At 31.2% G+C, this 12,652-nt stretch overlaps 1 protein-coding gene across 5 annotated transcripts in view; it reads left to right on the top strand.

The window, feature by feature from the left end:
- Positions 1 to 12,652, top strand: part of MYO6 (myosin VI) — a 192,988-nt gene that overhangs the window by 97,615 nt on the left and 82,721 nt on the right. For all 5 annotated transcript variants that reach the window (XM_031964609.1, XM_031964611.1, XM_031964612.1 and 2 more), the window contains exons 8-10: positions 1,603 to 1,658; positions 5,990 to 6,087; positions 11,104 to 11,268. In XM_031964609.1, coding sequence (XP_031820469.1) covers positions 1,603 to 1,658; positions 5,990 to 6,087; positions 11,104 to 11,268 — 319 coding nt within the window. The remainder of the gene's footprint in view (positions 1 to 1,602; positions 1,659 to 5,989; positions 6,088 to 11,103; positions 11,269 to 12,652) is intronic.

The raw sequence follows: 12,652 nt of genomic DNA, 5'->3' as shown, positions 1-12,652 counted from the left end.
AAGTTGATGATATCCTGAACCATGTATTCTTCAAGTCCATCCATGATTATTCATAGAGGCTAAGGATTTCAGATGTTTGTTCAGGGTCCAAATGAATCTAATATAACAAAGTGTGATAAACACAAAGTGTATAGGAAGTAAAGAAATTATACCATAGTAGTCCATAGAATTATATATGATTTATGGGAAAGTAGCTTAATACTTTTTCTGCCATTTTCCTAAAAGTTGCCAAGGTTCTGGGAGGATACTCAGAACTCCTGCCTTATCCTCTAATGTCCTTCTTTTTGCATGCTATTCTACTGTTTGTATAGTGTACCATGAAGTGGTTTGGTTAGCTTTATATGCCTTAGAAAGTAAGATTCTATTAGAAATTCTTCTGGTAGGTTATGTGAGGAGAAAGGCTGTGAAATTGAAAAATTGCTTCTGTGAATAGGCAAATGACCTTTGTTGTAGTAGGTAATAATTCACAGGAGATATCAACTTAGCCTAATCATGGTCTCTATTAACCATTAGAATGGCATCCACCCTCTTAAACAGGTATGAATTTGTGATAATGTGTAGCTTTTCCACCATCCAAGATAGGTGATATTGGGGGATGCATTGGCAATTGAAATATAGTCTAAAAGGTTGCCTCTCAGGATCCTCGGCATGGATGGATACAAACTTATTATAACTGACAATGTTGACCTGCACCCATTTTGTAGTGAGATTCAGCAAAATTTTTGTGTTATGGTGTATAAATTCTTAAATATGACCCCTGTGGGTTGTTGCTAGAATGTGATGACATAGATGAAGCATTAGATATTGGTGTCAAAATACAAGTGGATATTCAAGAGACCATCCAAGACTGATTCTTCTTTGGCTTAAAGTGTTATACCTGTTAGGAGGAAGTGAATTTGTAATCTCGAGTATAGGCAGTCATAAAGGAATATTGACAAATTGTCTCTTTATTTCACTCAACCTGCCTTTCCAGAAATTTGGTGTTTTAAAGTGGCAGTGTGATTTTTCTGTAGCTGGCTTATGCTTATGTGTTTATATTCTTGGATCAAATTTACCATAGTGCCTGACTTGAGTATGCCATTATAAGCTTTGGACTCTGATGGACATAAAGAAGAAGATGTGAGAGAGGCAGGAGGAGGACTAGGACTAGTATGGAATGCATTATCATGAAATTGTTGATGTAGACTTGGAAAGGACTTTAGAAACTATCTGGTCTATCTTCTTCCTTCCATTTTATAAATTAGTCAACTGAGGATAAGGGAAATTAATTAACTTATCTAACATCACAGTATGGTCAGAATGATCAAAGTGGCATTTGAACAATGTGGTCTGACTTTAGAGCCAGCACTTTTTTTTTTTTAATTGCACTGTGGTATCTCTGAAATCATAGTGTACTTCTAACTATTTTTAGTAGCAGTTTTCAAATTCAACATGGCCACAACAAAATTCATATTCTTCAAAATTCACTATCATTTATCATTTTCATTTTCTGTGATCTGTTTTAGTTTTAAATGCATTATTAATGTCATTATAATTATGAATATAACATTTTACTTTTATCTAAATGCCATTTCTTATATTTTATTTTTTTTTTTAAAACAGGTATCTCACAGAATCCTATGGTACGGGCCAAGATATTGATGATAGAATTGTGGAAGGTACTTTAAAAAAAAATTGAATCCAGTTTTTAATTATATGATATTGTAATTTAAATGGAATCCTTACTTCTTGCCATGTAGTGTAAAAATTATGTAAGACATTTTTATTTTACTTTAATGCAGAAAATAACTGGCCTTGCTAGTTTTTCATTGAAGTTTCAATCAAAGTGTGAAATATTTGGTCATTTAATTTTTTTTTCAATAACCTAAGTTTTAAGACCAACATGAATAAGTTAAGTAAGTCTGGGCTCTATATTTTCTACCTTTAAGTGATAAAAATAAATATTTATTCCTTCTTTGACAGAAAACTATTATATTCATGTAGGTATATTTCCTGGGGAGACTATGTTATTTGCTAGGTTTTCTTTTCTTTTCTTTTCTTTTCTTTTCTTTTCTTTTCTTTTCTTTTCTTTTCTTTTCTTTTCTTTTCTTTTCTTTTCTTTTTTCTTTTCTTTCTTTCTTTCTTTTTTTAAAACACGATAGATTATTAGCTAGAAAGCTAAACATTTCCATCATTAGGTTATCTCCTCTCTAAATCCTAACCCTCTATTCTCCCCTGTAAGTCAGGTGAAGTTCTTATCTCAACATTGACTAAGTACAGAAGACAACAAATTTCCTCTCATGATATTTATTACATAGCTAACATTTATTAACTACCCATTATGTATCTAGAACATGTTTATTTCAAAATAAAATTTTTTATGCTAGTTTCTTAGAGATACTCAGACATATTTCTGATTTGTTTTGTTTTGTCACTTAATGTTTAAAAATACAGCATTAGGTACTTTTTGAATTTTGTATTAGTTGATCAGGCTTTTAAAAAACTAAATTAATAAAATGCTTCAATATTTTAAAGACTTGTAACTTCATCAGGATGAACTCTCATGCAAGCAAACCACTGTCCCTCTATGATATAATAGATGATATCTGGGAACTTCTATAGGCAAATTTAGTTATCTTGTGACTTACCAGGTAATGAACCAAGTAAATGAATAAATAAAAAAGTCATTTATTAAATTTTCACTATATGCAAAACCTTATCCTAGAGCTACAATAGAAAAAAAAATCACCCCTTTAAAGAATTCATTCTTTGAAAACTTTAAAATACTTTATAAATATTGTGATTATTTTTTATTATAAACTATTTTTCCTTAATCTTAAAAACATTCTCTTTAAACTGCTCTAAATCAGTGGCATTTCACAACTTTCCCCTCTTAATTAACTTTTGTTTTTCTTTGTCCTTAAAATGGATGTCTTAAAGTTTCCTTGTTAATTTGCTGTGACCTTCAGTATTGTTATATATGAGAATATTGACACCTAACATAACACATAATTAGAATAATAAGACTTTGCAAAATAAAGCTAAAATGGAATAAATATTCCCTCATTATCTGAGTCACCTCTTTCATAAAGAATTTTAGCCCTCTTCTCATCTTTTTCTCTTGGAAAAGTAACTGTTAGCTATTAGAACATAGATTGAAACTATATTTGTCAATTTCTGGGCAAAAATTCATCACTCTCATGACTTTGGTTCAGTAAAGGTTTCTAGAAGCAAAAAATAAAACAAACCAAACAAACCTGAACCACAGTATTCAGGGTAAAATCAAAATCAGTCATATATTATCAAGACAGTATCTCATGTGGCCCTGAAATAACTATATGAATAATTATTAGTTTCATATATTTTTTATAAATGACATAAGATTTTCTCAAAAAACAAAAAGAAATATTATAGATATCACTGGGAAGTTTTTGGTTCAGTCATTATTTATGGACATTGTTACCTGTTATATGACTTGTGTAAAAGGAGTCAGGGAAATGGAATTGTTTTAATTACTGGAAAACTTGTATTTAACTCTAATGGTCTTTCTGGGTTTTTTAGATTCTGAAGTTTGACATTATAGTGCAGAACCAAATCCCTATCCAAATACTGGAATAGAGTCAAACTTTATTTTAAGGACAATTTTTATTTAGCTATGGATACTTATGCAGTATATTTCCATGTGAAATTGGAACTGTATAAGTGTGAATATAACTTGCTCTATATTCTAGGTAGTGTGCTTTTTTATATCTGATATTTAAAAGACATAAATCCCTCTATATAGTAAGAGAATATTTATTTTTAATATTTAATAAAAAGAATTCAGTCTTGACTAGTTTATGATCTGTCATTGTTAGTTTAAATCTCACGTAAATAAAGTTGAATTCAACAAAATAGTTTTCTCAGATTCTTCAGTCAAATTTTTTTTTCATTGTATCATAGTTAGAACTGGAAGGGACTTTAGAAAGTTTTTAAATTCAGCCCCTTCATTTTATGGATGAGACTGAGGCACAGAGATTGAGTTAGTAAATGTCTTAAGCAGAATTTGAACCAAGGACTTCCTTACTCCAAGTCCAGTTGTCCTATCCACTATACAGAGATGATTCTTATATTCCAGATGACATGTTATTTGGTATTATTAATATCAGAAAGCTTAGATACTGTTGAAATATACCTTTAAAGGAATTTGTGTATGTTGTATTTACATTGAGGGCATTTTCAGGAGTATAAATTATAATTTTTAAATTTTAGTTATAGCTCTTTATAATTTACTAAATTGCTACTTTGGTATCTTTAAAAGTTGGTGAGTAAAAAGAGGATGATTTTAGAGGGCAGAGTAAAGAAGACAAGCTGAATATTTATAGGATTCAAAGCAGAACTTCTTAAGAAAAGGATAGATGATTATATCACTTAGGCAAACTTATAGGCAAAATGACCTACAAATGCTTGCAAAGATGATGAGGGACCAATTTTTGACCCCTTCTATTATACACTAAGAAGAATGAGCATTAAATGGCATAAAGGAAAATTATCTCAGCAAAAACGGTTGTGAAACACAGTAATACTGGGTGGAATTGGAAATATTTTTTGCAAGTAGGCTAATAAAGAGAAATTTTATCTTAGACATTTTGAATATTATCCTAACTAGAGACAGAAGAATATTCTTTAAAGGTTCTTTCTAATTATAATTTTTCTGAATATATGATGCATATTATAGAAAGATAAAAATTTTACATCTATTTATTGTATTTTTATATTTTAATCATTAGGTTATCATCTATATATATTATAAGCAGTTTTTTGGGTGCTTTTTAAATTTAATTTAATTTTTCTCAATAACATGTAAATAAAATTTGTTAGCATTTGATTTTTAAAATTTCGAGTTGCAAATTCTCTGTATCTTTTAGAAGGCGAACAATTCTTGTGGTGTAGTCATGAGAAAGCAAGCCATTTGTGTTTGTGTGGTCATGAAAAAAAATCCATATTAATCATGTTGCAAAAAAAAGTGCAGATCAAAAGAAGATTAATAAATTTAAAAAAAAAAGTATGCTTCAAACTGCATTCATACATCACCACTTCTCTGGAAGTGGATAACATTTCTTATCATGACCTCTCTGAAATTATTTTAGATTATTTGTTACTGAGATACCCAAGTTATTCCCATTTTATTTTCATTTAATATTGTTACTGTGTACAATATTCTATATAGAACATAGTTTTTCTCATTTCACTTTGCATAAGTTAAGGTAAGTCATTCCAGGTTTTTCTGAAAGCACCTTTTTATTATTATTTTTAAAAAGCACAGTAGTATTCCATCACAATCACATACCACCACTTGTGCAAAGATTCTTCATTTGATGGACATACCTTCAGTTTCCAATTATTTGTAACCACAAAAAGAGTTGCCTTAAATGTGTGTGTGTGTGTGTGTGTGTGTGTGTGTGTGTGTGAGAGAGAGATATCACATATATGTCCTTTTCCTTTTTCTTTGATCTCTTTGAGGTACAGACTTAGGAGTGCTATTGCTCAGCCAGTTTTATATGTACATTTTTATAGCCCTTTAGACATAGTTCCAAATTGTTCTCAGAATGTTTGGATAAGTTCACAACCTCATTGGATTCTTTTTGATAGTTACATAAAGAAGGTAGATTTTAAATCATTTTTGGCAAATGAAGACATAAGAAAGGGGGAAATTCTAAATTAAATATTTTCTCCTTATCTTGCCATGAAAATCCTATTTTATTGTTTATAAAACTTTGTAAGATAATTATTGGTTTTAGAGCTTATTGTTTAATTTTTTGTTGAAGTCAATACTTTATTTGTAGGAGATAGAAAAATCTCATTTCTCTCTTAGAAATCTTCTATACTACACTAAAATGATATTGCAATCTTTCATACTTTTTATTATTAATTATAAGTAATTTTAAGTAAGGTGAAAAGTACTAGTTGATTTTAAATTTTCTCTTGTGAGCCTTTTGATGAAATTATTTAATTTTATCCTTCTCACTAGCCAACCCATTGCTCGAAGCTTTTGGGAATGCAAAGACTGTTCGTAATAATAATAGCAGCCGTTTTGGAAAATTTGTTGAAATACATTTTAATGAAAAGGTAAGAGGTCATTTTGGGTATGTTATATTATACTGGTGTATGTTTATGATGAGTGTGAAAATGTTAAAATTATTTGGAGTTCTTCCTCATTTCTTCATAAAGTCAGGCAAAGATTATGCTTGGATTTGTGGAAAATAAGAAATAGTTATAATAATGCCTTTAATACTTTAATATCTTCTTTGTCTTTAGGGAGATTTGAGAGCACCTCAATTATTATATTATGAACTTTTAGAAAACTTAAAGTTTATTTTAAGAGTAGACATCATAGTGACAGAGATTTTTAAGTAATATTTGAAACTCATTAAAATAAAACAAACTTCTGCTAATCCTCTATTTTTATAATATTGAAAAACCATAGTTACATAGTAATTAATATTAATAATTTTGTTATTATTAGAGACAGTTAAATTATATATTTTATTATATCCTTTAGAACCATGTGAAACCTCCAATTTGTTGGAGGAAAAAGAGTAGTAGTTCTGAAAACCTCCTCCCATTGGGAATGAGTTAAATATACCAAGAAGGGTATAGCACCCTCCAAATTTATAAAAAATAAGAGAAGGAATAAGATAAGGTGGAATATAGAAGGTTGTGTAGATTTCTGGTATATACATTATTAGTAGAGAGATAAAGAGGAAGGGAAAGGGTGGCATAGGATGAGGTATGATATAGAATGGTATTTAAGAATGGGCAAAGGTATGTAGATGAATGGAAATGGGATAAAGAGGGAGGAAAAGAGTGAAGGAAAGGAGATATCCCATTGAGGGGGGAGGCTAAGTAATAGCATGGCCAGTTAAAAGAGTAGAACTAAAGTAGAAGAATAAGTTAGAATAAAAAATATACACAAAGACAATAACAATGATCAGGAGTAGAATGTATTGAAAGAAAAAGTAGGGGTGGTAATCATTGATCTCAGACAGTCAAACCTAAAGATTCAATAAAGAGAGAGATCTACATTATATGTCAGCCATATTAATATTGTTTTAGATGCATATTTATACATGTATATATGCTTGTGTGTATATATGTCCGTGTATATATATGTATGTATGGAAGTATGTGTATCTGTGTATATAGATATATGTGTTTGTGTGTGTGTGTGTGTGTGTGTATATATACATAAAAACACAAATATATATTTGTATGTACATATATGTATATGACAGATACATTAATATATCTGTGCTTAACTGTAGCCTTCTTGGGGGAGGTAGGGAAGAAGAAAGGGGATAAGAAGAATAAAGTAAAAAATATACAGCAGACAATGAAAGAAAACTTACTGGGAAGCAAAGAAAACTGGGCAATTGTGAATATAAATTTTTTTTTATTATATATGCTTTCTGCAAATGGAGAATTATTGTACATATTTTGAATCCTCCCTGATGTTCTGCTGGGGACGTGATAGTTTTTTTTTTCCTTTTTCTGATTTTTCTATTTTGTTTTTTCCCGATTTCGTATTTAAGTTTGAACTCTTGAACTTCTTCAATTTCCCCTTTGCTGTTTCTGTTAATGGCATTGATTTAATTGAACAAGAACGTATTAAGTATCTGTCATAGTGAAAATATATTGCTAGGTACAGACAAAATTCTAGAATATTTTCTTTCTTTGAGGATTTTGCTTTCTGTTGAAGTGGAAAAAGAGTCTGTCAGCTGAGAAGCATTTACATGATAATTTGAGGAAGAGGAGGACAAGAAGGAAAAAGGAGGAAGAGATCCCTAATAGTGTTGGGGGGAAAAAAAGGAATGTTATCTCATAGAAGGTGCACAGAAATACAGTCTTGAATGAAGCTAGAAATTCTAAAAAGCAGAAATAGGAGGGGTCAGTTTATTCCGATACAGAGGCACAAAAAGAGGTGATTGGATGCCACTTTCACTAAATTGCAAATAGATTATTTTGACTGGCTTTATGGAGAGTTAAAAAAAAGGGAAATATTTCTTAAAATGTTGTTTTGAGGGGCAGCTAGTTGGTGTAATGGATGGAGCAACAGCCCTGAAGTCAGGAGGACCCAAGTTCAAATCTGGTCTCAGATACTTAACACTTCCTAGCTATGTGACCCTGGGCAAGTCACTTCAACCCAATTGCCTCAGCAAAAAAAAAAAAAAAAAAAAAAAAAAAAAAAGATTAGTTTTGAGTCAGGGCACAAATACCAAACTGTGATATTTTTTATCTTCAGTGCATAATGAGCTACTAAAGATTTGTGAGCAGTTGTATGACATGGTCAGATGAGCTCAAGGAAGATTATTTGGCAGCTGTGGAGAACTTGGAGAGAAAGGAGTAAAGGCAGGGAGATCAATTAAGCTTTTTTTTTTATAATCAAAGTGCAAGTTGTCAGGAGTTCTGAACTAAGGTGGTGGCCAGTTGGATGAAAGGAAGAGTTTCAATGTGAAAGTTGTTAAGGAAGTATCAATAATTATGACTTGGTAGGTGCTAGGCTGTGAGAAATTGAGGTTCTCAAGAAGGAAGAATTGAGGGAGGACATCTTCATAATTGTGACATGAGGAATTGTTGTGCTTATAGTAGAAATAGACATCTTTATAGAAGGCTAATTTTGAAGTAAATAATGATGAATTCTGTTTTGGGAAGTGAAATATTAATCCAGTGAGCAAGCTTGAGAATTAAACTCAGGAGAAAGATTACAATTGAATCTATAGATTTTGTAGTTAGCTATATAGAAATGGTTTTTCAATCCTTGAAGGAGTTAATGAGGTCATCATCAGAGTATGAAGAGAGAAATGAGTAGTCCCAAAGCAGATAAATATAATATATGGTTAGGAGATGACAGATTGGTAGTGATACAGCAAAGAAGACTAAAAAGGAGAAGTTGGCAGAAGGATAGCCAAGTGAGAGCAGTTTTAGGAAACCAAATGAGCCAGAGAACATGCAGAAAGGAGTGGTTAATAGTTCCAAGGTACAGAATATTTGAGATAAGGATAAGGAGAGAGCAAGCATTATTATAATCTAAGGGAAGTAATTTATTTTCTCTAAATCCTGGTTTTCATTTCTGTAAAATAATGAGATTGAATTAGATGGCTTGGATGATCAAAATGGCAAACTCACAGAGGAGATCAGAAGGGATAAGTCAAGAGAACAGGTATAAGGGGATAGGTTTTCTTTTCTTTTCTTTCTTTCTTTTTTTTTTTTTTAAAGAAGAGCCATGTCTTTGTTAAGCATTATGCAGGTTATAAGAATACATATACAAGAGTGAAGTTACCTGTTCTAAGAGAGTTTACCTCTGTTACATTCTATTAACAATCGTTTACAAATAGTAAATTTTTAAAAATACAGTTACAGTGAAGGGGTAACAATTGGAATAATCAGGGGAGGTCTTTTAAAGGAGGTGGAACATGAACTGAGTGTTTTTAGAAAAGTATGGGTTAAAAGAGACAATGAGTAGGACACCTCTTCAAAGGTAAAGAGAAAGGACATTGAATGTTTTTATTGGGAATGGCAAACAGGCCAGTTTGGAGTACATGTGACTTTTATATCAATAATAGGATATTTTCTTGTTTATTCATGTATAGCCATTTTGCATATGTGTCTCTCTGTGTGTGTGTGTGTGTGTGTGTGTGTGTGTGTGTGTTTGGGTCAGGATAGGAGTGGGTATTATTTCTTGCTTGCCAAACCTTGTTTTCATAATCTCTTCCTGAAAATATTCATGATAGAAGGCCCAAGGGATATTTAATTTTGGCCCATTTTATTCTGTTTTGACTTATTTAATTTAGTACACCAATAAAATAGTAATTGTATAATACTTTACTGTTTGCAGAACATTTTACAAATATCTCCTTTTATCCTCACATTAATTCATTTAGGTAGATGTTATTGTCTCCATTTTACAAAAGAGGAGATTAAGGTTGACAGAGGGAAGTGATTTTTCAGGGTCATACACTTAAATCAATGAGACCATATTTGAACTTGGTCTTTTCTTGACTTTAGGTCTATCATGCCATCCGCTACATCACTTAGTTGCCTTGTTAGAACCATGCTTTCCAACGTTTTTTTCTCTATCTTGGTCTATGCATTGTAATCATTGAATATCAATTTATATGTTAGTTTGACTTGGAGGAGACTAGTTTCTTTAACCTTTCTTACCTTGCCTTTCTATTCCCTACCACCATTCATTGTGGTTCATTCAAAGTATAAAGGAGCCAGGCTAGACTAAGGAACTATTAAACACCTCCTCCCCCCTCCCACAGTTTCATAAGTTACTATGCTCAAAGAATTAGTTACTTAGTAGCTATATGTATTTGGCTACATTAGGATTGAACAACAGATAGTTTATTGTTAGGGTCTTATTCAGACTCTGCAAAATCTTCCAGAGGCCACCTGTGTTGATTAGCATAGTGAAACATTGAAATGGATCTTTTTAGAGTATTTTTCATGCACAGATAATTATGGGGGCAGTTATTTATCAGAAAAGATTATATATTTTTCCATATATGTTAATGTATAAAGGTATTTCCTTAAAAATGTAATTTCTTAAGATTGCTGATCCATGCATGCAAGGATCATTGCACTTCCCAAGGACTAATAATGAAACGTCATCCACCCCCTGACAGAGAGGTGGATGACTTGCAGGGAAGATCAGAATATCTGTAGATATTGTGTAGGTATTTGAGTGTGTTTTGCTTTAATATGCTTATTTTTATTATAAGAATGTGTTTATTTTACATTTGAGTAGAGTTTGGGAGGGAAAACTAGTGATCAGGATACCCCTACTTTCCATCAATCCTTCCCACTTCCCCCCAAAAAAAAACCAAAGTAAAGAAAAGTCATTGTAGCATTTTTAAAAAAATGCCTAGAATAGAACATAAAGTCCCGAAGAATATGCAAATAAGTAGGATAGATTGGGAAAATGTTTAATTTATTATGTTCTTTTGAAAATGCAACTAGCACATAATAGAGATTCGTGGTTTTATGAATTTTTTTCCTCTTTTGGCTTTGTGAAAATGCTGATGTTTGATGTGTGTCAAGTACAGAAGAAGAAAAAAATATATATTTTCTCTTTTTATTTAGAATGCAGTTGTTGGTGGATTTGTTTCACACTACCTTCTAGAGAAATCTAGGATTTGTGTTCAAGGCAAAGAAGAAAGGAATTACCATATATTTTACAGACTATGTGCTGGTGCTTCTGAAGATATTAGAGAAAAGCTTCATTTAAGTTCCCCAGACAATTTTCGGGTGAGAAAAATAAACTATCTTTGTGATGATAACTTTGAATAATTTTGTTATGCAGTTTGTTTTATTTGGATTCAGTATCACAAATCAGACATAGTCTACTCCAGTACTCACTATATATACTTTAAATATAATTTGGTAGAATCACCCAGTTGAGAGGGATCGTGATGTAGCGGGGATAGAGAGCTGACTTTAAAATCAGGAAGAACTGAGGTTAAGTTCTGCCACTTATACATATTGGATATGTGATCCTAGAGTTTACTCAGTGCTGTAGGCAGTTTTCTAAGATTATTAGTTGTAGATAAGGTGCTGATTTGTATTGGTGGAAGAAACTCTCACGTGGAGGTTCTTTACACCAATAAACAAAAGGTCTATTTCTTATCCTAGTTCTCATCTTCATACGTGTTCTAAATACATCTATTTGATTTTTTTTCTCATTTTGCAAAGGGTGAAAATGATGGCAAAGATGGAGGATGTGTACAAATAAAATGCATATGCATTTTGCATATGCAAATTGCATAACTTGGGAACATGAAACAATTTAAATGTGCTGGTTTAAACTTATCTTTGACCAGTTTGAGGAGAAAATAGTTTAATATACAAAGGAGGAAGATTACTGATCTTACTCAGAATTAATAACTTTTTTTTAAGGAACTATTTTATAAGTGGAGTTTATAGTTAAACCCATAATTATGCTAGTTTTTCTGTTGTTTTTTATTTTCCTTTTTTGCTGTTTTATTTCTTTGAGTTCATCTTTAATTTCTATTGACACCTGTTATTTTCAAATGCTTCAATTCATATCACATCCATAGCCTCTTTTTTGAAACTGTTTTAGAGGAGCCAGAAAATGTATTGCAAGATATTTGCATAGATAAATCTGCTGTTTCAGTGACTCTGTCTTTTGGGCTCCAGCTGTATTAGCAAATAAAACATTAATAATAGAGATTAATGCATATTTTAGCAAATATTTTGTAGAGTCATTCACATTTCTTAAATAATTTTACAAGTATATAAAGGAGACATCTACATTTCTACAAAGAGAAAAGCATGTGGTGTGAGTCAAATTAGTTAAAATGATGGTTAAAATCTTTGGCCTTCTGAGGCTTTAACTTTAAATGCAAATATTTATCTAACAAAAGCTATTGGAAGGAAACATTTGCTTTCAGAAATTTTAAAGAGAAACATTCACTTTGGATATCTACTATACAGTCAAATAATATACCTGTTTTTGCCCTACAAAATAATTAAAAGCTATTTACTAAGACTTTAATTTGTAGTGTTCATCTCTGCAGTTATAATTTGTTTTTTCTCCCTCTGATCTTAAAATAGCTAGCCATATTGTTTTATTTCCATTACCTTGTTTCAATAGTATAGCCAATTATAAGTC

Source organism: Sarcophilus harrisii, chromosome 4, assembly GCF_902635505.1.
Source record: "Sarcophilus harrisii chromosome 4, mSarHar1.11, whole genome shotgun sequence".
Taxonomy (NCBI): Eukaryota; Metazoa; Chordata; class Mammalia; order Dasyuromorphia; family Dasyuridae; genus Sarcophilus; species Sarcophilus harrisii.
Note: the sequence above shows the minus strand (reverse complement) of the source record. Positions and strands in the feature narration are given on the sequence as shown.